Raw genomic sequence first — 27,769 nt, forward strand, 5'->3', positions numbered from 1 at the left:
GGAGTTAGTTTCCTCATTTGTAACATGAGAAGATTGAATTTAGTGATCTCTAAAGACATTGATGGTTCTGAATCTATGTTATATGATTTTTTTTTTTCCAGAACCAGACCCTATCCTCTATACCTTTACTTTTGGATGGTGCCATCAGGCTCTTTTTAGCCTTAACTTCTACTTCTTGTGCTTCTGCTGCTTACTTCTCTGAGAAATGATTGAGCATTTATTTGGTTTCCACAGTTATGAAAATTAAATTGGAGAAATGAAACTTAAATTAGAAAATTGAAACCCATCAGGAGTAGAGATTTAGATTTGTAAGGGAACCCAGGGACTTAGTTTTTCTGCTTCTCTGGTAATCTTCCTACAAAAGAATGAAGAATGTGAGCTCCTTGGGGCAGGGACTGGCTATGTGATAAGAATAGAGTTTATCTCTTGGACTGGGAAAGATTGGAAGAGCAGAGACATGACACCTGAAGGAGTTCAAAGAACCAAAAGAAAGAACTGCTCTGGCCACATGTTGCTTAAAATTGAGTATATTACATACCTTATAAAGGAGAATGGTAACCTGAAAAGGATTCTGATTGGTTAAGATCCTGAAGGAAGAAGTAAGACTAATTAAACCCCATAAAAAGGCTTGACATGGCTTCTGTAGGTGTGTGTTCCCATTCTACAGAATTTGGGTACCATTCTTGCAAGAATGTGAAATAAATTTTCTTACATTCATCAGTGAGTCCACTGGAGCTCTTGATTATTTTGTTTCTTACATTTCCAACTTTTCTAATGTGACTGCATTCAAAGGATTGAAAGGCTTAAGTGTCCTTATTCTGATTCTAGTTTCCCTAGGGTGTTCTTCTAAGGACTCCACAAGTCTTCTGCTTTATCTCACCCCCCTCCTCCATTCTATGCACTGAGGGATAGGTGATCTTCTGGGACCCATCTACTCTGAATGCTTCTGTAGGCCACAAGCTTCAGGAAAATTATGTTCATGCTGATTTTCTTGGGAGCACCCCTCTTCCACATCTGTCTATTCAGATTATTTTTTTTTCTGTACTCTTGAGCTACATGAAAGATCATACTGTTATTTCTCTTTTCTTCATTACTATTTGATCTGGTGACTGTGCATTATCTTATACAGGGGTCCTCAAACTTTTTAAATAGGGGGCCAGTTCACTGTCCCTCAGACTTTGGAGGGCTGGACTATAGTAAAAACAAAAACTTTGTTTTGTAGGCCTTTAAATAAAGAAACTTCATAGCCCTGGGTGAGGGGGATAAATGTCCTCAGCTGCCACATCTGGCCAGTGGGCCATAGTTTAAGGACCCCTGATCTAAAACATTCAGTACTAAATAGATGGGAGAGAGTACACTACCAAGAGTACATGTAATATCTTACTGCTGCTAGATTGCAGACATAAATCATGAAAATGTGCCCCTTAGAGTGGAAATGACATTAGAAAGTAGAATTATGGGGAATTACACTGAGGCATGCAGTGTTAGGATCATAGGATCCAAATGTTAGGATCATAGATTTAAAGTTGGAAGAGACCTTAGTGACAATTTATTCGACCCTTATTTTACAAATGAGAAAACTGAAACTTTGGGAAGTTAAAAAGACTTATTCAAGGCCACAAAGCAACCTGAGGTGAAATTTGAATTTAGGTTTTCTTGCTTTAGAGGCTGAGATTCTCCTACTCAATGCAGATGTTTTTCTACTTCAACAAACTTTTAGTGCTCTCATTAGAGGTGGACAGAGATATATACTAGTATTCAATGAAAAAAAGTATGAATTTTAAATGGAACTGAAAGTGTCTGTTAATGCCACATATTATTTACCAAGGAGCTGCAAATACTGCTGGATGTTGAATTTTTGGCTCTTCAGTGAATAACAAAGCAATAGGTGAAATATAACAAAGCAATAGGTGAAATATAACAAAGCAATAGGTAAAATATACTTCATATGAATATTTGAACCACAAAACAGGTAACTCAGGTCTGAAATTCATTAGTTATTGTTGTTTAGTCATGTCTGATTCTTCATAAACCAATTTATGATTTTTTTGGCAAAGATACTGAAATACTTTGCTATTTTCTTCTCTCATTTTAGAGATGAGAAAATTGAAGAAAATAGGGTTAAGTGACTTGCTAGATTTGAACTCAGAAAGATGGGTCCTCCTGACTCTAGGCCCAGCACTCCATCTATTTTGGACAATTCCAAAATACTATTAGTCATTTCCAGGAAAAATTGAAGGTCAGTAGTCTTGGTTAAGGAACATGAAATAGTTTCAGGAAGAGTGATCATTTCTGGGCAAATTGCAGAAAAGCATCTTCTCATGCTAGAAGATCCTGAAAATTCCTCTATCTTCCACCAGTTTGTTTTTATTCAAATTAAAATAAAGACAAAAAGAGAACCAGCAGAGTGGTTTGTGGGTAGAGAACTGGTTTTGGAAACCAGAAGACCAGGTTTTAAGTTCTTCTTGGGTTCAGGAATGGCTGTGACAAAGTTCATGCTTCCCAGCCCCTCCTAGTCATTTAACTTTGTTCCAGGAAGCTAAAATTTAGTTGCAGAGTAGGTGCTAGTATACATTAGTAGACTGAGCACCTGATGAAATCACAGGTTTGGATGAAAAAAAAAAGGGCAAATCCTTATATTTCTAAGAATCATAATGCTGACTCAGAAAATATTGGATCATACCTTTAAAGCTTAAAGAAAATTTAGATCCAACTCCTGATTATGGTAGAAGTCGAGAATGGTAAACATAACCATAAATCAATGATCCTAACATTTGGATCCTATGATCCTAACACTGCATGCCCCAGTGTAATTCCCCATAATTCTACTTTCTAATGTCATTTCCACTCTAAGAGGCACATTTTTATGATCTATGTCTGCAGTCTAGCAGCGGTAAGAGATTACATGTACTCTTAGTAGTGTAAGAATGGTAACATATGGGGAAATTGAGAATGGTAAAGTCACATAGCTGAGATCCTGGACATATTTGAATTCACTTCATCTGTCTCCAAATGAAGCATTATTTCTATTATCGTGTTGCTTCTTACTCACAGGATGAACCAATGCTACTCAATTTTTTCTTTTATCTCCAATAAATAGTCTACAATTCCATTTATCCTATCCAGTGCAGCTTCAAGAGAAAGTATCAAACATACTCTCCTTTGTTTTTTGAAGTATGAAGAAGAATGGAAACTCAGGGAGCTATGATAGGCAAGGAAACAAACAAGTATAATGCTGTCTGAATTCACAGCATTTAAATGTATTCCCCTACCCACTCTTTACTTAATATACCTGCCACTCAATATACACATAGGAAGCAAAATCTCACTAATGTTCTTCTAGTGTTAAATGAAGAAACTAGCATACATTATGATGTAATGAGGACTTTGTGAAGAGTATTCAGGGAACATTATGAGGTCAGGGCTTTCCCTGAAGGGATAGCCAGGATGTAGGCCTGGTGAATCCAAAGTCATCTTTCCTGCTAACATCCTAGCAGCACATCTTGTTCCCATTCTACAGCATGGAATTTTAAGATCAAAGGAATGAACTTTAGAGCAAAAACTGAGACATCAGGAGGGACACCTTTACAACAGGGAGGGATTTTCAGATCATCCGATTAGTGCCATCATTTCCATCTAGAAATAAAGCCCCCATATGTCCCCATGGAGAATCCTGAAGAAAAGAAGCTCAGCATCACAACTGAAACTAGCAATTTTACAGCAGCTTTGAAGGAATTTGAGAAGTTAGTGGAATTAACAGCGATCCAGAAAAAGGAAGAAAGACTAGGTTTATATGTCAAAAATGAAGGTAAGCTCAGAAATGTCAAAACCTCCTCAAGAATCCAAAAAGAATCAGGCTGACTAAGCTATGTAGAATTTAGGAGTAGAGAGAGTTTCAATGTTCTGTCACATGTCAGTGTTTAAAGATACAATATTACTTTTCAAATTCTCCTTTGGGGAAAAATAAGAAACAGGTGAGAAACTTTTCAATCAAGTTTGCATTATTCTCTTCTGAATTTAGGGTTAGACTCAAGAACATGGTTAACATAATTACAGTTTATCACTCATTACCTTTCCTTTTGTGAATTTTCTAAATTCTCTACAAATAGTGAACTAAATATACTAAGACTAATTTTCCTTGCTGGGGTTACGTTCCTTCTTTAATAACATTATACAGATAGATGGTCCAGTGGATAGAGTGGTAGACCTGAAGTAAGACTCATCTCCCTGAGTTCAAATCCAATCTTAAACACTTATTAGTAGAGTCTGCCTCACTTTCTCATCTGCAAAATGAACTAGAGAAGGAAATGGCACATTTCTCTAGTATCTTTGCCAAGAAAACTCTAAATGGTGTTAGTAAGAGCCAGACAGGACTAATACAACACAATAATAGGAATTTTTATTTTATATGAGGGCTTACTTCTGTGAACTTTACTCTGGTAATACTTAGGAACATGTGAGGCAGCATGGTATAAAGGATGGAATGTTAAATTTGGAATCGAAGTTTGGGTTCAAATTCCACCAATGACTTTGTGGACTACAGACTAGTTAATTACTTTCTTTAACCTACTCAAAGTATGGGGGTGATATTTGTACCTAACTCATATAGTTGCTATGATGATTGAATTAGAATGATGTCTATAAAGTACGTTGCAAACTTTAAAGAGCCATGTAAGTGTCAATTATTATTGTCTTCTGAATTAATTCTTTGATAAATGGGATAAATATCTCAGCCCTGCGTGAGAAGGAACCAGTACATCCGTTGAGCTCACAGGCGGGGGGCAAGGACATTGCTGGCTGCTGGCACTTGCAGGAGGGTGAAGCTCTTGGTTTGGGGTTCCAGGTCAAAGGGAAGAGTTGAAGTGAAGCTAGAGCACCATCCCCCCACCTCACAATTAGAGGTGCTTACACTAATAATTCTCATTTAAAAAATGAACCAGCAAAGAAGACCCCAACCATAGAAATTTATTGTGGAAATAGGGAAGACTGAGGTTCATCTTCAGAGGAGGACACTGAAATATAAAAAGCTTCTGCCCCAAAGAGTAATGTTAAATGGCTCCCTGCCCAAAGAGAATTTATAGAACTCAAAAAAGAATTTTAAAAAATCAAATGAGAAACATTTCAGAAAAGCTAAAAAAAATAAAAATAAAAACCATCCAAGAAAAACAAAATTTTGAAAGAAAAGTTAACCAACTAGAAAATGTCTTAAAGATAAAAAAACAACTTTTTGAAAATTAGAATTGGGCAAGATGAAGCCAGTGAGGTTACAAGAGATCAAGAAATAACAAAACAATATAAAAAATGAAAAAATAGTACAGTATATGAAACATAAGTAAAACAATAGATCTGGAGAACAGATGAAGAAAAATATAAGAATAATTGGACTACCTGAAAGTTATGACCAAGAAAAAGAATCTTTACACAATAATGCGAGAAATAATCTAAGAAAATTGTCCTGGAATGATAGAACATGTGGGGAAAGTAGAAATAGAAGAAATCCACTGATCACCACCTCAGACAAAGTTTTTCTTTTGTGGAAAACCTATAGGTCAAATTTCAAAACCCCCAGACCAAAGAGAAAATCTTGCAAGAAACAAGAAAAAAGATTCATTTACTGGAGTTAGAATTAGAATTGTACAGGACTTAGCAGCAGCCACCATAAAAGATAGCAGGTCTTGGAATCAAAAGATCTAGGCCTCGGGATAAAAATATCATCTGCTGCAAAATTATCTATAATAGTGAATGAAAAAAAAAGGACACTCAATGAACTTGCAGATTTTCAGAACTTTTACCCAAACCTAAAGTCAATACAAAATTTAATATATAAGAACCAATATTAAATTAGTTTTTCAAGGAACTTAACATGGATAAATTGTTTTATGTTTTTACATGGAAATATGTGCCATATTTTTAATATTGACATCAGCAATGGGTAGCTCCAAAGAAAGATTGAGACAGAGTTAAGATAAAAATAGTAATTATGTTAAATAGATGAAGTATAGAGGAAAAATAGAGGCATTAGAATGGGGAGAAGGGCTTGTAGTTCTGAAAACCTCCTCACATTCAGAATGAGTTAAATAAAGCGACACTACAAAAATACTATGAAGAGTATAGCACTTTCCAAAATCTATAAAGAAAAAAGGAGGAGGGATGGACCGAGAGGGAAACAAAAGGTAGGAGAAGATGACAAAGGAGGGATTGGAACCATGGATGGAGGGAGGTTAAGTAATAGCAAGGTAAATCAAGGAGCAAAATGTGTGTGTGTGTGTGTGTGTGTATATCAATACATGTATATATAAATATATTTTTGCTTGATTATAGCCTTCTTGGGGAAGGTGAGGGGGCATGAAAAGGAGAAAAAAGAATAAAAATTTAAAAGTATGTAGTAGAGAACATAAGAGCAACTTTTAATGAAAAAAGGAAAAGATGGACACTTAAGAATATAATTTCTTGAGGGCAGCTAGGTGGTGCAATGGACAGAGTACCAGCCCTAAAGTCAGAAGGACCTGAGTTCAAATATGGTCTCAGACACTTAACACTTCCTAGCTGTGTGACCCTGGGCAAGTCACTTAACCTTAATTGTCTGGGGGGGGGGGGGGAGAAGAATATAATTTCTTTTACTATTGTATATCCTTTTTTGAACTGGTAATTTATGGTTATATGTTTTGAATCCTCCCTGATGGAGGGAACCATGTGCTAGGCATATGACAATGTTCTGTTTTGTCTTGTTTTGTTTTCCTTTGATATTTTTCTTTTTTAAAAAAAGTTCTATTTTTAATAAAATAAAAAAATAATAAAAGGTCTGAAATTGATAGTTTAATATGTGTCTAGCAGTGTGATAAATAAGAAAATTCAATTTTGGGGGAAGGTGAATTAATAGAAGCATAGATTCCTGGAACAAGGAGGCAATAGTCTCACTGTTCTTGTCAAGCTTGAAATATTGTGCTTAGTTCTGGGCACTAAGGTTAAAAAGAGTTTTGATAAATTGAGAGTGTCCAGAAGAAGACAGCTGGGACCTCAAAGGGTGAGTATGTGTGGCGTGTTAAGTGAAGGGCTTTCAGGCTTTCTTTAAGAGGGTCTTTTGAAGGAATTAGGGGTATTTAATCTGGAAAAGAGAATACTTGGGGAGGGGGATAGTGGAATGAATTGCTATCTGTGATCTAAGAGGTCTATTATGTAGAGGGGGAATTAGTCCCAGAGAGCTAAATCAGTAGAAACATTGGATTTAAGTAATCAAGAGACCAATTTAGGCTGGAGATGAGGAAAAACTTTCTAACAATCAGAAATATCCAAAAGGGGAATAGACATCTCCAGAGGGGATAGCTTCTTTCTCCTTGGAGATATTCAGATGGAGGACAGATAACTACTTGATGGATTTGTTACAGTGGAAATTCCTTTCATTGATGAGTTGGGTTAGATCATCACCGAATTGCTTACTAATTCTCAGTTTTTCAGATTCTGTGAAGGTGGTTGGTAAGTATGCTCCCTAGCTCGAGTCCTGCAGAAAGGTTAAAGTCAATCAATATTATGTGTTCTTCAGTCATATCCAATTCTTTGTGACTCCATTTTGGAGTTTTCTTGGCAAAAATGCTGGAATGGTTTGTTATTTCCTCCATTTCATTTTACAGATAAGGAATTGAAGCAAATTCCTTAAGGTTAAGTGATCTGCTCAGTGTCACAAAGCTAGTAAGTGTCTGAGGACAGATTTGAATAGAGGAAGATGAGTATTTTTCTGTCTTCAAGTCCAGCACTCTATGCACCTCACTGCTCTCTGCATCCTTTCTCCTGAACCATATCACATACTATGATTTGACATACAGGGAAGACCTATATACAAAGCTACTGTTAGCATCCCAAGATCAAAGGTAATAGTGACAAATGCAGAAATGAAAGGGGAGTAGTGGAAATATTGCTAGGACAGTTAATATCAAAGAGCTGGCTTGGTCAATCATTGTCTACTACACCTCTGTGGGGATATTTTGGCTCTGCTGTAACTGTGTACCAGTAAAAATTCAGGCTTTCCTAATGTATTAACTTAACATTAAGGATAAATGGCTTAATGGAAAAAAAATATGCTTAGCTATTTGCATTATAGATTGTGTGATATCCGGATCTCAGTTTTCTCATTTCTTAAGAGGATTGGGCAAATGTTATGATTTTGTAAACACTGTATCAGAAAATTGAATTCTGAAAGTTACATTTCAAATTTCTTATCTTCTTTGAAAAGAAATGAGACACTAGTTAATAGTTAACTTAGTTTAGGAAAGATTGAGTCTTGCTAAATTAATCTTTTGCTGTGTCAAAATGATATAACTTGAAAGACTTAGGGGAAATGATAACTGTAACATTCTTTGACTTTAATCAATCTCTTTAATCAATCATATACAGTCTTTTGTTCAATAAATTTCCAAATGTACAGCCGCAATTGAGCAATAATTGATATTTTTATGTAGCATTGTAAAGCTTGCAGAGGGCTTTACTTACATTATTTCCTTTCAGTCTTATAAAATGTCTTGTGAGGTAGGTACTACAGGTAATGGTATTATTTATTATTATTATTATTATAGTTCTAATTTTTGTAGATGTAGAAAATAAGGTTCAGAATGACCCAATGATTTTTATCCTATATCTATACAGTTAATAAGTATCAGAAATAGTGGACCCATATGTTCCTGAATCCAAGGCCAGTACTCTCTCTCTACTGTATTAGTTTGACTCTGGAAAGTAAATTTTTTTGATAATAGTAATGCACATATATTTAGCAGATTATTTCAGTTTGTAAGAGTTGTTTGATTACCTGTGGATTCATATTTGTATCAGAAAACTCCTTTCAACATCTTAAGGATGACTTGAGATCCATAGCACATAGGTGGTAGATCTATGGCCTAAGTAACTTACAATCTAGTAATTCTATTATGAAAAAGACAAAAAGGGTTGTCTAGAATGATTTTATCTCAATGAGCCCATGCTGACTAATAGTAATTAATAATTTTCTTCATAAATGTTTACAACCCAGTCTTTCAATAAGTGGTTTTAGAATGTTAACAGCAATCCAACATCATGATCAAAATCAAAATGAGATTTGAAAAGTAACTTTTTAAAATGAATTTGTCTGAAGTTACTCACAAGTAATCTACAAGGATTGATCTTGGATTCAATACTTTTTAATCTTCTTGTCAATGACGCACAATAATAGAAATCATCATATATGTAATATGCATATTATATATCATCCAAATTTGGATTTATAGGCTTTTGATAAGTATGAAATATAAGCATCTCTCATATTACTAGGTTTGTTCATTGACTTGGTTTAATCTGTTATGCATATAATAAGTAAATGGTGTAGTGTTTGGAATGCTGGGCCTGAAGTCAGCAGGATCCAACATCAAATTTAGCTTTAGACAGTTACTTCATATGTGATCCCAGGCAAGTCATTTAATTCTTATTTACCTCAGTTTCCTCACCTGCAAAATAAGCTGGAGAAGGAAATGGCAAACCATTTCAGGGACTTTGCCGAGAAAACCTCAAATGGGATCACAACGAATCAAACACAACTGAATTAACAACCAAAAAATCTTTAAAGGTTTTAAAAGTCTAAAACCGAGTCATTATGTCACTTAGCATATTAGTCTGAATTCATTTATTGCTAAGTTTGGCATCAGAGAATTCCAAGTGATAGTAAGAGATCTTATGTGGTTATAGACTATTACAGCAGGTAGTCCGCTATCAATAGGGAAATCATTCATGTTACAAGGGAGAAACCAAGTGTGGTATTCCCCTTTGAGGAATCATGCTGGGGGAAAAAAGTCCTTCCTATTTTAGTTGAGAGAGACTCTTTGATGGAGGTGCTAGAACATTTATTTTGAACATTTGCTACCCTACTCTGGAATATTCTAACTCAATACCGAGTCAAGTCCAAAAGGAAAGAATTTTTTGAACCAGAATAATCGCTTCTTACAAATGGAAACTAAAAGCACCAGGGTGATACATATTGAAATGAATAATGTGGCACAGTAGATATTGTGTTGATATAGGACTTAGAAAGGCCTGGGATGAAATTCCACTTCTGATACTTTATAAAGTATGTGTTCCTGCATATGTGTCATAAGCTCTCTGACCTTCAGTTTCCTTATTTACAAATAAGGGAATTGAACTCAATAGCTCTTGATATTCTTTCCAATTGTAATTCTAAGATCTTAAACAAAAGGACCTTCCATATTTGGTAACTGCATCTATAATTCTTTGTTTCAATGCAGACACTATTGATTATGAGAAGTTCTATGAATCAGTGTTGGAACTATTTGGTCCAGAAATAAAAAGCCAAGATGTGAAAAGCTTTTACAGGAAACTCAGCAACAACCCAGATGCATCCGTGGACTGGTGTGAGGTAGGAAATTTTGATATCTGTTCCATGAAATCTCTAAATCAAGTTCCTCAATATGGGATTACATATTGATTAAACCATGACAACATGCATGCAATTTTTCAAACACTATTCTAAATACTGAGAATTCAAAAAAATGCTAAAACATGATCCTTGCCCTCATGGAACTCATTCTAATGGAGAAGACACTTTGCAAATAATTATTTGCATGCAGGATATTTACAGTGTAAAATATATTAGAGGAAAAATACCAGAATGCAAAGTGAGTAGAGGCCTTATTATACCTCTGAAATCTTGGGACAGGATTTTTGCTTCATAGCCAAAAAGGGTAGGCAAAATGCCACTTATTTATATTAATAATAAATAACATTTTAATACATATCAAACTATTACAGAGAATACGCTCACAAAATTAATTAATCCAATGTTTTTTTGCCATTATTTACATACCAGTCACTTCTCTCTTTACTATACCATGAAAACAAGTATTACATGAGTACAAGAGACAGGGCTCTTCAAACAATCTCTCTGATACTTCAGAACAGAAACAGTATTTGAGTTTCATTCACAGAAAGTAAATTTCTGTAAGTCACTTCTAGTAGTTTGGAATAGGTAAGAAAGAATTTCTCTTTATCTCCTCATGGTTTTCATGAGTTTCATCCCAACTCATTCATAGTTTTTGAGTCCTAGTTGGTCTAAGTTGGTAGATAGCTGGTCTACTAATGTTGTGTATCACATTTATTAATGGTGTGATGTTATGCCATCAATATAAATTGCAGAGTAGTTGCCAATTTGCATGAGTAGAGAGAGTTTTCTGATCAAGAATGCTATATCCAATGAAATCACAGGTTTGGTTAAAAATAAAAATAATATTAATAATAAATTTGGAGTGGCTGTTTGACCTAGAATTTAAAACACTGGGGTCATTGTGATAGGAAAAAATGCCCATCTTTCTGCATAATCCTATTTTCTTCTTTCCTTCCTTATCCCTCCCTTTCCAAGACAGTAAGCAAGCTGATATAATATAATATATATATATACATATATATATATATACACAATCCTTTTAAATATAGTCCCATATTTGTTATATTGTACAAGAAAAAAATCAGACCAAAAAAGGGAAAAAAAAAAAAAAAAACATGAGAAAGAAAAAAGCAAACAAACAAAAGAAAATTAGGGGGAAAATACTATACTTTGATCTACATTCAGTCTCCATAGCTCTGTTTCTGGATGGGGATGGCACTTTCCATCCCAAATCTGTTGGAATTATCTTGGTGTTCACTACTTTGCTTAGAAGAGCTAAGTCTATTATAATTGATCATCACATAATCCTGTTGTAACTGTGTACAATGTTCTCTTGGTTCCGCTCACTTCACTCAGCAACAGTTAATGTAAGACTTTCCAGGCTTTTTCTAAAACCAGCATGCTCATCATTTATTAAAAGAAAATAATATTCTATAACATTCATAAACCATAACTTATTCAGACATTTCCCAATTTATGGGCATCCACTTGATTTCCAGTTCCTTGCTACTATAAAAAGAGTTGCTTCAAACATTTATTATATATGTGGATCCTTTTCCTTCTTTTATGATCTCTTTGGGATTCAGACCCAGATTTTCCCTATTAATTCTGAGGGAAAAAAAAAGAAAGAAGAAGAAGAGAAAAATTTTAGGGGAAAGGAAGAGACAGAACAATCTCAATGTTCAGAAAATAGGTCTAGAAGACCAACTGCCCAAAAACTCATTCAAAGTGCCAAGATTCCTCATGACCAAGGATATTATGGTATGAGGGAAAATTTTTTTAAACGATTTAAAAATCTTAATTGTTTCAAAGGAACATCAAGAGTAAAAAAAAAAAAAAAAAAAGACATAAATGCTAATTATTGTACAGACCAATCTTCAGAATAACCGTCATATAGATGACAATTCAACAATCATTCTAGGGCCTTCTGAACTCTAATCAGTTAACTTCAAAGGTTGAAGCAATAGCTTAGAAATTAGGAGAGTGACATTATGTTGAAATAATATGGATCTTTGTAATTTAGGGTAAAATTCAACATTTGCATTATACTAGCACTAAACCAGAATTCTGGAAATCTATATGCAATGTGAGTTAATTGCTAAGACTTGTATTTTCTACAAAATTGGATGACTCACCAGGTTTTATATATGTGTCATTACAATATGCCAGGATGATTCATCTGGCTTCCATTAAACAGATGGTCTTTACAAGAAAGTCAGCCCCATAAGAAGGATATTGAGATGAGGAAGAAGAGTGATGGTAGTCTTTCATAACTGGTCTTCTAAGTAATGGACCTAATATTTTCCCAAAGACAAAACTTTAAAAGACAATGTGATATAGCTGAAAGAGCAGGTTTTACTGGGCTTTGAATCCCAATGTTACCATTCTTCATTGGAAAATCTATTTCTTTACCTCACTGGGCCCTGATTTCTCATTCTCACAGTATTAAGGTGGTTAGGTAGAGAACTTTAAAGGGAAATCACTTCTAATTCTAAATTTCATAATAAATTATTTGATTATATCAACTCAGATGAGATTCTCCAGATAAAATAGAACTGGAAAAATCTAGTGCTGATTGCTCCAATACTGATCTTATTCATGACATTATTTCTCTGATCTTATTCCTGATGCTGATTCTAACCTGGGGCTTGCTTCTGGAGAAAAGGATGCCATGCCAAAAGGTTTTGCTTTATCTTAATACTGAACAAAGGTCTTCTCCATTTCCTATTTTGATCATGTCACCATGGTGATCCACTGCTTCAGGTTAGCTTTAAGATGTAATTCAGAAATCATCTTCTGTATGAAGCCTTTTCAGAGCTTTCTCTCCCCAACAATCTTGTATTTTATTATTTACATAATGATGTGTATATGTATATAATTATTAACTTTATTCTTATGCTGTGTGTATTTTTATATGTACTTATTGTCCCTACCACTCCATTAGATTAGAAACTCCCTTCAGATACAGATTATTTCATTCTTTCTATTTCTATCTCTAGGTCCTAGCACACATAATCAATCAATAAAAACTTGTTGATTTATTAAGAATAATAAGAAATGGGAGTAGATTGTAGGAGGGAAAGATAAAAAAGAATAAGGTACAGCAGTTTCTATCCACTAAGGGGTAGAAGAGCAGGATTAATATATCATGGACACCCAGAGTACCTTTCTCTCACTCCTTCTCTACTCCTTTCTAGAACTTATTGAACACAAGGTCAAAGTGCTATTAAATAAAATTTAATTTTCTTTATGTTATTAGGGCAGAGTTTCCCAGAATATTTTCTGGACAGAACATCTAGATTTGCATAATGGAAAACAGACAATTTTAAATAAGAAACAACAGTGCTTATTTGGAGACAGAAAAGTAACGTAGACTGTGATATTACTGATTTATTCATTTTATTGTCTTTCAATTAATCTATCCATCAAAAAATATTTATTAAAGGACTTAGCATGATAAGTCAGGTTCAAATATCTGTGATCCCACAAATGTGAGTACTTATCCATTTAGTAATCACTTACTATGTTCCAGGCATTGTGCTAATCTATGGGATGCAAAAAACAAAATAAAACAAAACAAACAAACAGAAAAAAAAAACCAAGTCCCTGCCCTTCAAGGAGTTTGTGGTCACATGAAGAGCCAAAATCCTCCCACCAATGTGGATTACTGTAGTCAACAATCAAAGAAAAATTTACAGCCAAGCTTTTTTGCCTTTAGAAAGTCTAGTTCTGGAAGATTAGTACATAATTTATCAGTAGGCCAGTGCTTAGTGTCTTTCTTGTAGAAAGCTATTGGACTTCATTGGAATAGTCTTTGAGAACAAAGAGTCAATGCTTTTGAGATAATCAGATAATGGCTTTCTAGGCAATAAATATGTTGAACTGGAAGGTTCATGAGCATTAATTGAACTCAGAATGTCTATAACATCTAGCATACTAATTGTGACATGAGTAAATTAATGAATCTTAATTTCACTGTAAAATGGAGATTATAATTATTATCTACTCAAGGTTGCAGTGAGGACAATGCTACTTTGTAAATCTTATTTTACTACTTTGTAAAATTATTTTCATGATAATGGTAAATGAAGAAAGAAGGGATCTTACTAACACATTTATATTGTATTTTACTATTTATGAACTGCTTTTCTCACAATAACCCTGTAAAGTAGGTAATTCAAGCAGCATTATTTTCATTTTACTTGTGAGGACTCAGTTTATATGATTTGTCCTCAGTCCCACAGTCATGGAGCTAATTAAGTTCCAGGATTTATTATCAAACCAGAGCTTCTGACTTTAAACCCAGTGTTCTTTCCTCTCTAATGTAGCTGATTTGGTTTGCATCAGGATTTATGTGGTCCCTTAAGTAAATAATAGACCATTAATGTGACCAGAAAAACAAACCAAAAAAGCCTCATGAAATTATGCAATAACAATTCTAAGTCTTTATGGTTCTCCACATTATAGTAATTTGTGAATTGCCTAAACTCTTGGATTCTTAAATTTTGGGATCTTTCTTTTAGCCTGAGGTCCTAAAATTTTTGTAAAAGTATTCTGGCATGGACAAGTTTCAAAGGTGTATTCATAAGATTTTTAAAAAGCTCACAAGGGGCCATGGCTTAGTTTTCACATAGAATTTTATTAAGATTTTCATGTCAAAAATAAGAATGTAAATGTACTGGGAAGGATGCTAGTAGTGGAAAGGGAGTCTTGGAATACCATTAATAACACTGTGAGTCAAAGATGATTAATTATGACCAATGAATGATTAATTCTGCTTTGTTAAAAATGTCGGTTCTCACTTAAGGGTGGTTTTATTTTGTTTTGTTTTGTTTTAAATCATGGTTCATGTTTTAAAAAAATGTTAGCTGAGACAACCAAAGTACTCCAGCCTTAGATTTACTGTAAGCTTTCCAAGATATACATGATTTTCTCAGCTACAAATTTTCCATTGACTTAGTCAGACTAAATCTCTCCTACCTTACTAATGTATTCTCTTGGGATCCTGAGTTCTTAGTCATGAACATATAGATGCTGTCATCATGAACTAATCTCTGGGGTTAACAATATCATTATGAGGAGACACTCAAATTGCTCTTAGTATCACTGGAAGATTTCATAGAAGGCTTGACCAGATTTAATTGGTGTTACTGCAACTTCTCTTGATGTGAAAACAACTCTGAATGAGCCCTATGGTTCCTGGTGAAAATACAGACCCAGATTTATTCACAAAGCATACCAAAAAAAGGACAAACAGTTAATTGACAAATGACCATTTTAGACTAATAAATAGAGATATTTGATACAAAATTAAGAGTTAGAATGAGACCTTCATCTAGCCTAGAAGTGCTGAACCTGGACTCCACAAACCATACCCTCCCCTACAGCATACAGAATGGATTGGGGGAGGGGGGCAATTACATTTTTGTTTTCACTACCTTCTAACTAAAATGTAGCATTTCCTTCAGTTATATTTTTAAAAACTATTATTTTTGGAAGGGGTCTTATAGGGTATGCCACCAGTCTGCCAACTAGTTAAATCTAAACCTGAGGTTTAAAAAACAAAACAAAACTTTTCCATTGTCACACATTTTTCATAACAACAACATTATCTGATATTTATCATTTAAACATAATAGCCCTTATACTTCACACCAAAGACCAGAAAAATCTCAGGCTAGGGGAAGAAGAGAATGGGAAAGAAAGGGATAAAATGAAGGGAGAGAGAAATTCTTTCTGGGTCTTTTCTTCACGGAGCAATTTGTCTTTATGTTTTTGAAAATCTTGTACAGGAAGTTTTCCACTATCAATTCTGGATTACTGCCCCAGATACTTGTCTTTTTTTCCCTTTTAAAATTATATTTTCTTCAATTGCACGAAAAAACTATTTTTGGCATTCATTTTTGAAAATTTTGTTATAAATTCTCTCACTCCTTCCCCTGTCCCTCATTGAGAAGGCAAGCAATTTTACATGGGCGTTATACCTATAAATCATGTAAAACATATTAGTCATGTTGTGAAAAATACACAGGCAAAAAAAAGATAAAACAAAATAAAACAAAAATAGTATTCTTAGATCTATATTTAGATTTTGTCAGTTCTTCCTGTGGAGGTGGATAGTATTTTTCATCATAAACTTTAGGACAATATTGCTGTTATTATGCATGATATTCTCTTGGCTTTGCTCACTTTGCATCATGTGGTCTTTCCAAGTTTTTCAGAAAGTATCTTATTTGTCATTCCTTATAGCATAAGAGCATTATTTCACTATCATATACCACAACTTGTTCAGCCATTACCCCATTAATGGATATCCCCACTATTTCCAATTCTTTGCGACCATAAAAGAACTGGTATCAATATTTTTGTACCCATAGGCTTTTCCTTCCCACACCTCTTTTTGGAATACTGACCTAGTAATCCTATTGCCAGGTCAAAAAGCATGTGAAATTTTATAGCCTTTAAGACAAAAATCCAAATTACTTTCTATAATATTTGGATCTGCTCACAACATAACCAACAATGCTTTAAAGTCCCAATTTTCCCACATCCCTTCCAACATTTGTAATTTTATTTTTCTGCCATGTTGGTCAATATGATAGGTGTGCAATAGTAACCTTAGACTTGTTTTAATTTGCTTTTCTCTAATTTTTTTGCATATGATTATTGATAGTTTTGATTTCTTTTTCTGAAAACTACTTGTTCAGATCCTTTGACTATCAATTGGATCATTTGGATAATGACTTATATTTTTTATAAATTTGACTCAATTAGGTATTTGAAAAATGAGGTATATATCAGAGAAACTTAACTGTAAAAATCCTCCTCCTATTTTCTGTTTTCCTTCTAATCTTGGATGCATTGGTTTTGTTTGTACAAAAACTTTTTTGCTTAATTCTTTAGAACAGAGTTAAAACCCAAATGGGGCTATGAAGTCAGATAATACTAAAATGACTAAACCACAACAAAGCATTCTTAATAAACTATCTAGATAGTACTTTTAGGCTAAATCTTTTTGTTCTAAAATTCTTATTCTTAGTCTCTGAGATTTTACTCTGGTTTGGGGAGGCCATCCTCTATGCCTTCCAAATTATTTCTAATCATTTTACCTTGTTTGTTTCTCCTCTTGGGACTGCCCTTTCAAAAAAAAATTGCCAGAGTTTTCAGGTTCCAGGTTTCTCTAATTTTTTTATTCTAAACTCCTTTGGCTCTCCTTGGCAAAGCAGGAGAAAATGGAGGAACAATGAAACAAAACTATTTACTTAGAAGCAAAAGTCTTGAACTTCCCATGGTCTGACTACATCATAAGATTTAGAGCTAGCAAGAATTTGTGAGATTATCTAATCCCATATTTTTTATAGATAAAGAACTGAAATCTAGACAGGCTAATGGACTTGTTCAAGGTGAAAGGAGTGGTAAAGAGCTGAGGTGAGATTCAAACTAAATGTCCCCTGCTGCTCTTTTCACAAATGTCTTGTTGCTATGTGGCCAGCAACAAACTATCTGGCAGTACAATTATAACAGCTAGTATTTATATGGAGCTTTAAGGTTTACAAAGCACTTTACAGATATCTCATTTTTAAACTTTAAAACATTACTAACTGTGAAATTGTTTCCTCCGAATGATTAATAATAATTCAAGCTAACATTTATATAGCACCTACTATGTGTCAGATACTGTGGTAAATGCTTTATAATTTTTATTTCATTTGAGCTTCACAACAACCTTGGGAAGTACATATTAGTATTCTGAGGCTAACGGTTACTTGCTGGGATGCAAGTAACTGGTCCAGGATAACACAGCAAATGAGTGTCTTAAGGCTGAATTTGATCTCAACTCTTGCTGTTTCCAGGTCCAATGTTATATATAGAATGCGTTACTGTGTTACAGATTGATCAACAAATATTTTAATGATTACGTACCATGCACTTTTGATATGCATTGAGAGAATACAAAGACAAAAATGAAACAGTTCTTTTCCTCAAAAAGCTTACATTCTAAAACTGTGGGAAACAACATGTATATGTAAAGATGGGAGGAGGATAGAAACTAGACCTCTGATTTCATTAGTATAAGAAATTCCCAGATGAAGAAACTCTACCAAAGTAGATGCGTGTCTTTTCTGCACCTTATAGTTTTCCCAAGTTGCTTAAGCAGGGCTTCTCAAACTTTTGCCACTCAAACCCCCTTTTTCCCAAGAAATTTTTATGTAACCCTGGATATAATGGTATATAAAATAGGTATCCAAGTCATACGTGTCTGACAACATTATCTGTGATGCAGTGGCAAAAAGCACTTAGTTCTTCAAAGTCTCTATCGTCTACCTGTTAGTGTGCATCCTATTAGTTACTAATACATATCAGAGGTAGGTCTTCCTGATTTCAAGGCAGGCTCTCAAGCCTCTCTAACACACTGTCTCTCATATGTAAGTATGTATTTAATATACTTAGTCAATATAGGATAATTTGTTTTGGAAATGCACATTAGCAACTAGATGACAGAGATTGAAAAACTAAGTGATTTTTGCCAGTGCACCAAAACTGATGTTGTTAGACCCCTTCTGTGAAGATGAAAAATAGTCTCAAGGTCAGCTACCACACTGATGGTAAATTATCTAACTTGGAAAGGCTAAAGCCAATACTAAGATGGAAGAAAAATTTCTGCCTCGATATTTTGTTTGCATATAATTATCCATTCAATGCAGTCTCTGAGGCTGAGAGATCGCAAAGTTGATTGAATCTCTGTTGCTTGTGCTTATTTTGCCTAGAAATCAACATCAAGAAACAGAGGTTTTCCATATGCCAGCATTTGGCCATCCATATGTGAAACCACTGGTTATAGAAAATGGAGAAATATTGAATGCTACAGACAAAAGTTTACTTACCTTGGTGCAGGATGCTTTCCAGAGATATATACATAGATGATGAGGTATCAACCTCATGTTTCCAGTTAGCTCAGTGTCTGGAAGGCTCCAAAGAAAAATGAGAGAGAAAAGGATATTAGGCTACCTACCAGACTGAAAGTTAACAGAATCTTTGTGTTGACCTCACATATGCCTGGGAAACCTGGGCAATATACCAGCGCCCCACCAGGAAACTGAATTGCTTTCATTTGAATTGTCTGAGGAAGAATTCTGAAAAACAAGGTACAAGAAACTGAGCTCATTTCTCAAGCTGAATTGCCAAGTATTCAAACTCTACTGCAGAGAGCACAACTCTGATTGGGTTGGCCACATTGCTCGAATGCCAAATATATATTTGCCTAAGATACTAACTACTTTATGGAGAACTCACACAAGGGTAGTGTTCACATGGAGTTCAGAAGAAGCAATATAAGGACAGTCTCGAGGTCTCGTTGAAGAACCTTAAGATTGTTAAATATGGGAAACACTGACACAGGACCACCCAACATGCATGCCTTTGTCAAAGAAGGCATTGTACCCTATGAGCAAAGCAGAATTGTAGTAGCTGAAAAGAAATATAAAAGGTGCAAATTTAATGCCATTGCTACTCCAGTTGTTCATATGGATTATTTGTGCCTAGATCTGTGGTAGAGCCTTTTGACTTTATAATGGTCTGATCAGCCACTGTACCTATGACCAACCATATTGTATCTTGACACACACACCCCATACTGATGTTATTTTGTTCTTCTTAGGAGAATGAAGGACAACAACCACCAGGTATCTGAAGTGAAATTTAACGCCAAGACTCTCTTTTGTCAAGAAGTTCCTTATGTGGCCACCATTTTTTTCTCTACCTCAGTTATTGCCCCTACAGTCATGGAATTATTAAATATACTTATGATCCCTCAAATACTTTGGTTTCTTCTGAAGTGCCCTCCCTGTCTAATGACCTTATGCTCAATAGCTCTTTTTTCATCCAGGCTTTAAATTATGCTGTATAGGAAAGTTTGAGAAGTCTGGCAGTACTAACTTTGAGGCAAAAGCAATCACAGGAAGGTATGATCTAAGTATCTTTCCTTCTTCCTAATAGTGGACCTTTTGAAGTAACTCCTGCCCAAGATGCCCTTTATATATAAGCTAGTTATGGGTGAAAGAACACTTCCCAAACTGTGACTCATTCCTTAATTGCTTATTTATATGCCTGGGAGTTGAACTTTCTTTATATTTGGTAATCAACCTGTTGAGAGAATTTTTTTTCATATTCCAGAAGGAATCAGTCCATATTCCCTGCTATCCTTTGGATTCTGAAATGATGCTCTCCTACTCCCAATAGGTGATAGCTTGTTGGAGGAGCATCTGTATAGATGTTTTGTCTCTTCCCTCTCCATTCCCACCAGGGAATCCTACTTTCTTACCTACTATGGGTCAGGGAAAGCATGATATGAGTCAGTCAACAAATTTTTTTAAAGTGTTTATTATATGCTAGACACTGGAAATTCAAAGACAGACAATATATGGTTTCTATCTTTAAGGTGCTCTTATTCCAATGAAGATTCTATGCTAATAAATATGGAAATATATAACAATACAATATATGTAATAACATTTAATAAATGTACTATGTTTATGTATGTATATATATATATATATATATATATATATATATATATATAGATAATTATATACATAGGGTGAGAAAAATATAATGAAAAGTACCTCAGAGGAAAGGCAATGGAAGTACCAAGAAATTCTTTTGCTTAAATTAGGATTGAAATGGAATCTTTTGGAAAGACTGACATCCATGAGGCAGAAGTGAGGAACCAGATAATTTCTAGGCATGGAGAATAGTGAGTGAAAAGACAAAAAGTCCTTGGGAGATGGATAGTCCTGGGAAAGAAACATAAAGAAAGCTAATAAGTTGGGGGTTGGGGTAGAGAAGTATAAGGAAATTTAAAAATTAGATTGTCAAGAGATTTAAAAGGCAAATGGAAGGTTGTGATATGATGCTGGAGATAATAATGAATTACTGGAATATATTGAGAGAGAGAGAGAGAGAGAGAAAGAGAGAGAGAGACAGAAGAGTGTGTGTATGCATGTGTGTTTGAGGAAAGTCACTGGTGGCTGAATGAAAGATTAATTGGATTAGGTAGAATATTAAGGTAGAAAGAACACTGCATTATTACATACTGGAGGGAAGAGGGACAGCACTGGATGTGGTGAGGGTTGAGACAAAATGACAACAGATTGGATATATTAGGATGAGTATGAGAAAGAATTTGAGGGTGGCACTGAGGTTGCAAATTTGAGTGACTGGGATAATGACAGGTTATTTCTGAACCATAAAGGAAGAAATATTAATCACCCTCCCAAGAAAATTTATACCTAAAATGAAACCCTCATTGTTGTTATTGTTGTTTGGTCATGCCTGACTTTTTGTGACTTAATGGACCACAGCGTGCCAAGCCTCTTTTGTTCTCCACCAACCCTTGAAGTCCATCCAAGTTTGTATTGATTGTTTCCATGCTATTATCTATCCATCTCATTCTCTGCTGTCCCCTTTTCTTTTTGTCATCAATATTTCTTAACATCAGGGTCTTTCCCAATAAGTCTTGCATGTCTCCTCATTATATGACCAAAGTATTTAAATTTCAGCTCCAGTATTTAATCTTCCAATGAATAGCTGAATTAATCTCTTTAAGTATTGACTAATTTGACCTCCTTGCTGTGTAAGGGACTCTCAAAAGTCTTCTCTAGTACCAGAATTTGAAAGCATCAATTCTTTGTTGCTCTTTATATTCCAACTCTTACAACTATATATTTCTAATGGAAAAAACATAGTTTTGACTAAATGGAACTTTGTTGGCAAGGTGATATCTCTGCTTTTTAATATGATGCCTAGATTTGCCTTAGTTTTCTTTCCAACGAGCAAGAATCTTTTAATTTCATGGCTCCAGTCTCCAACTACAATTTTGAGCCCAAGAATATAAAATCTGACACTGCTTCCATTTCTGTTCCTCTATTTTCCTGGAAGAAATGGGACTAATTGCCAAGATCTTAAGTGTTTTTTTTGGTTGTTGTTGTTAAATTTCAAGCTATCTTTTACATTCTCCTTTTTTACCCTCATCAAGAGGCTTCTCGAATCTTATTTTACATGCTTATCTGAGATTGTTGATATTTCTCTCAACAACCCTAATTTCAACTTTTTATTCATCCAGCCTGGCATTTCACTTGATGTTCTCTGCATGTAAGTTAAATAAGGTGGCAATGTACAGCTTTATTGCACTTTTTTTTTCCAATTTTAGATGTCATGTTTGGTTCTAACTGTTGCTTCTTGACCTACATACAGGTTCCTCAGAAGACAAGATAATCTTGTCCTCCTATCTCTTTGAGGACTTGCCACATTTTCTTGTATTCCACACTGTCAAAGCATTTAGTGTAGTCAATGAAGCAGTAGTAGATGTTTTTCTGTAATTCCCTTGCTCTCTCCATAATCCATTGAATGTTGGCAATTTGGTCTCTGGTTTCTCTGACTCTCTAAAAACCAATCTGGTTTTCTTGTAATTCACATATTGCTGGAGTGTAGCTTTCAGAATCTTCTGTCAGCCTTACTGGATTGAAATGATCACAAATTTTTGGTAATTAGAACATTCCTTGGCATTGCCTTTCTGTAGGATTGGGATGTAAACTGATCTTTTCTAATCCAGTGGTCATAGATGTTTTCCAAATTTGCTGGCATATTGAGTGCAATACTTTAACAGCATTATCATTAAGATTTTAAATAGCTGATCAGGAAAAAATTGTTCATTATAGTGTTAATGTGGAATGATAATGTGATCTTGAGTCAGAAGGTTTGGAGCTGAGTGTCCTTCTAGGTCTCAGTTTCCTTTTTTGTGAAATGAGTGAATTGGGTAAAATTCCTAAAGTTTTTCTAGCTCTACTTACTCTGGTTATAGATTCATAGTTAACTCCTCTTCTTTCCCCACATCTGCTCCCTTTTACTTCCTGGGACTGCTGTTATTGTCCCAAGGGAAAAAAAAAATGTAGTGAGAAATCTGCATGTGTTTATGGGATGATTGTACATTGCCCGAGGTTTTTTTTTTAATATATTGTTATCTAAATGTAGGGAATTATTTTGCAGAATTTACTTTTTTCCTGGGAAATTGGAGTTTATCAGTAAAAGAATAAATAAAGTATTTTTCCTGTTGAATTCTGAAAATACTCCCCCCATAAAGTATTTTTCCTGTTGAATTCTGAAAATACTCCCCCCAAAATGGGAATAGAAACATTCAGACTAAAATATGAATTAAACCGGTTGCCCAATTTTACAATTATTGTTAGTTTTGTTTGGGACAGGTGTTTGTATTGTACTAAGTTGTATTCATAAAAAGAAGCGAAGTGATGATGGAGGTTGGAGAGAGCCGTTGATCAAAATGTACATGACTGTGAGTGTTTAATAAATTCTTGTGAGGCCTAATCATATCTATTATAAATATGTCTTAATATCAAAAAGACCAATTAAAGATTTCAGACTGGCTTCTAGGTCAGAGGACCAATAAGAGAAGACAAGAAAATTTCTCTACTTCTCACTAATTCTCAAAAATTCCCCCAAACTTGGGAAGAAAAGCAATATGCTAGAAGAAAAGCCCAAAGATCTCTGTCGACCAGTATAGCAAGAAGCTGAACAAAGTAGTCTTATGCACTAAGAGCAGAAAACATTAATGTCTAACTCACTCACTCACCATTTGTACCAGACCCCAAACTTTGACAGAGCATAAAAGCTGCTTTTTTTTTTTTTGCCAGTTCTTCAGTATTTGCTCCTTCCCAGAATCCATCATTCTGTGACAATAAGTAGCAGAACTTAACTCTGCCTAACCTCTAGTAGAGAGGAAACAATAGTAAATAAGTTTTGTCTGGGACTTCAAAAGCTAGCTAGATCAATTCCTTCATTTTGTAGACAAAAAAAAAAAAAAAAAAAAAAAAAAACCTGAGGCCCATAGTGTTAAATGACTTGCCAAAGGTCACTCAGTATGGTTGAGAAACAGCAAGTAGGCCAATCTGGCTAGATGTTAGAGACCATGAAGGGAAATATGTTTGGAAAAAGTATAAGCTTAAAAAATTAGTCTAGACTCAGTCTGTGAAGGGTTTTAAATGGCAAACATAGAAGATTGCACTTGATTTTAGAGGCAATAGAGAGCCAATAAAACTTGGAAAAAATTAGAACTTCTATGTATTGTCTTTATATCATCTTCATTTGCAAATGACTCCTTCTCCTCTCCCTAACCCTTCCCTCAAATTAATGAATTAAAAAAAAAGTTTAAAAAATTCAGCAAAATTAACCAATCAATTGACTGTCTGAGATTATCCAACATTCCATATCCATAAGCCTGTGCTTCTCTAAAGAAAAGAAGCTGTGTTTTCTCATCTCTTCAATTTCATCTTTTTGTTCTTTCCAGTTACATTGGTATAATCAAATTCAGTCTTAGACATTTACTAGCTATGTACCCTGAGCAAGGCATTTTTTTTGGCCCCAATTTCTTCATCTGTAAAATGGAGATTAGCGCATCTACCTCTCAAGGTTGTTGCAAGGATCAAATGAGATAATTAGCACAGTCCTTGGCACATTAGTAAGCTCTATTCAAATGTTAGTTATTCTTGTTATCATTATTATTATTATTATTGTCATTTTTTCCTAGTTCTGCTTACTTCATTTTGTATTAACTCATTTGTCATCCCATTGTTCTCTGAATTCTTCACATTCGTGGTTTCTTTTGGTATGATACTATTTCATTACATTTATTTATCATAATTTATCCAGTCCCTAACAGATGGAAATCATTTTTCAGTTTTTTACTAACACAGAATGCTATTATGGACATTTAAGTGTTTACAGGACCTTTCTTTTCATTTGTGACCTTCTAAAAACTTGTGCCTAGTAGAAGGGTCTCTTGGAAATTCTTTTTTCCCACCATTTCTGGAATGCATTCTCACCACATTTTTGCTTCCTGGAAGCCTTTAAAATTTAGCTCATATAGGACTTCTATAGAAAGTAATTCCCAGTCTCAATCTGCTGCTAGTTCATTTTTATCTTCTATAGTAAGTCTTTCAAAATTCCTATTAATTCTAGTGTTTTACCTATATTGACAATTTGTCATTTATCCTGTATTGAGCTCTTTTTATACATACCTTTTTTAATTTTTTTGCATATTGTCTCTTCCATTAGATAGTGAAGGGATGATCTTTTCCTTTTTTTCTTATTCCTGGTATTAAATGCAATATTTGGCACATAGGTTATAAATGTGATTATACTAAATAAATGATTAAGAGACTTCATAGTTACCTTATATTTAATTTGTATATCTTACGTATACTTATATGTGTAAATAGATTCTCTCTCCTAGCTGTATTGTAAGTTTCTCAAGGACAAAAACATTTTTCTACTATCTATAATATCTAACACAATTCCAGGCACTTTGTAGATGCTTGTTGGCTATGTAGATTGATTAATTGACATTTGAGCATGATACAAATTTGTTTTCTAGAATAGTTGTATCAATTGATAACTTCATGAATAATTAAGCAGGGGAGTGACATGGTCACACCTTACCTTTAGACTTGTCACTATAACAGCTGTATGGAGAACAAATTGGAAAAGGGAAAGTCTTGAAGAAAGACCAAGCAGAATAATATTGCAGCAGCTCAGGCAATAAGAGATGCTGGTCTTAACTAGGATGGTAGCTGTATTAAGAGAGTAGATGTGTGAGACATTGTAAACTTGGAAACTAAAAGATATTATGGAGTGATTGCTTCTCTTTCCTTTCCTTCATAATAAACTAAACATGATTTCAAATGATTATGTTCAATCATATTGTAATCCCCAATTGCTTCCAAAAGTAACATTATAGAATTAATAAGATCCTTCCCTTTTTATGAATGAGAATTTAAATTCTATCATTATTACAAACAATCACTAAGTAAATGGAGCATGTTTAAATCATTGTGTAATATACAAATATTATTTTCATTTTAGATATTTGGTTATTTTCTATCAGAAGAAGATGCCCTTGCTTCTCAGCTTGATGAAGAAAATTTGGTTTTTCTTATTTCCAGAAAACAAAGATTTCCACTTTCAGGTAGTATTTTTAATATTCCTAGAAATTAATATGAGTTTTAATGTATATCCAAGAAGAATGTTATACACATTTTCCTATAGACTCATTTAATTAATTACATTTGTTTTTTAATATTGTAAGAAAAGAGATGACTTATATAGAATCAATTTCAACAGTCAAAGAAATAGGCATAATTTAATTGCTCCATAAAGCATATTTGCAGGAGAATCATAGAATCACAATAGAGCTCAGCAGTCACCTAGCTCAACCTACCTTCCTTGAAGCTTTAACGTTCCTTATGAGAACCTAACAAATGATCATCTAATCTTTATTTGAAGACATACCTTCAAATTCACAAGTTCATGAGAAAGTCATTTAATCTCTGTTTGCTTCAGTTTTGCCATCTATAAAATGGTGTTAATAGCATTTACTAACTAGGATTGTTGTGAGAATCAAATGAGATAATAAATTTGCCTGGCACATAGTAAGCAATATATACATGTTAACTGTTATAATAATAATGATGAAGATGATGTTTATCCTACTTTTTTGAGAATTGTTAGAAATTTCATTTCTTTATTTTGAGCTAAAGCTGCTTCCCTATAATTCTTACCTATTGGTCTTAGTTCTGCCCAATGAGAGAGATGTGAGAAGTCCATAATAATATTTAGGTTTTCCTAAAGAATACTGTAAGATATTTAATAATCATAAACTAAGACTTCAGTAATATGATAGCACCTCACTAACTTGGACTCCAGGAGTAAATCAAGCAATGCTTTTATACAAAATATTTTATAATTAAACATTTTAAATCCTCTAATTCAAACTGACAATTCAGCCACAGTTAGCCTTCATTGGTAAGGTTTCAGAAGGGATCTAATTTTGAAGGATATTCTATCAGGGGTCCTCAAACTATGGCCCGCAGGCCAGATGCAGCAGCTGAGGATATTTATCCCTCTCACCAAGGGCTATGCAGTTTCTTTATTTAAAGGCCCACAAAACAAAGGTTTTGTTTTTATTATAGTCCAGCCCTCCAACAGTCTGAGGGACAGTGAACTGGCCCCCTATTTGAAAAGTTTGAAGACCCCTGTTAAGATCATAGGAACATAGAGGTAAATTACATAATCCCAAACCCTCATTATACACTAAGAAAATCAAGGCTCACAAATAGCTGTCAAACTGTGCATGCCCTTTGATCCAGCAGGGTCTCTACTCGCTCTGTATCCCAAAAAAATCATTAAAAAAAAGAGACAAGGATTCACATGTGCAAAAATATTTGTAGAACTTTTTTTTTTTGTAGTGGTGAGGAACTGGAATCTAAGCGGATGCTCATCAGTTGG

At 34.3% G+C, this 27,769-nt stretch overlaps 1 protein-coding gene across 8 annotated transcripts in view; it reads left to right on the forward strand.

The window, feature by feature from the left end:
• Positions 1-3,450: 3,450 nt before the first annotated feature.
• Positions 3,451-27,769, forward strand: part of WDR64 (WD repeat domain 64) — a 173,240-nt gene continuing 148,921 nt past the window's right edge. For all 8 annotated transcript variants that reach the window (XM_031966959.1, XM_031966963.1, XM_031966961.1 and 5 more), the window contains exons 1-3: positions 3,451-3,808; positions 10,260-10,390; positions 26,348-26,450. In XM_031966959.1, the coding sequence (XP_031822819.1) occupies positions 3,664-3,808; positions 10,260-10,390; positions 26,348-26,450 (379 nt within the window). In that variant the 5' untranslated portion in view covers positions 3,451-3,663. The remainder of the gene's footprint in view (positions 3,809-10,259; positions 10,391-26,347; positions 26,451-27,769) is intronic.

This window comes from Sarcophilus harrisii, chromosome 4 (genome assembly GCF_902635505.1).
Source record: "Sarcophilus harrisii chromosome 4, mSarHar1.11, whole genome shotgun sequence".
Classification (NCBI taxonomy): Eukaryota; Metazoa; Chordata; class Mammalia; order Dasyuromorphia; family Dasyuridae; genus Sarcophilus; species Sarcophilus harrisii.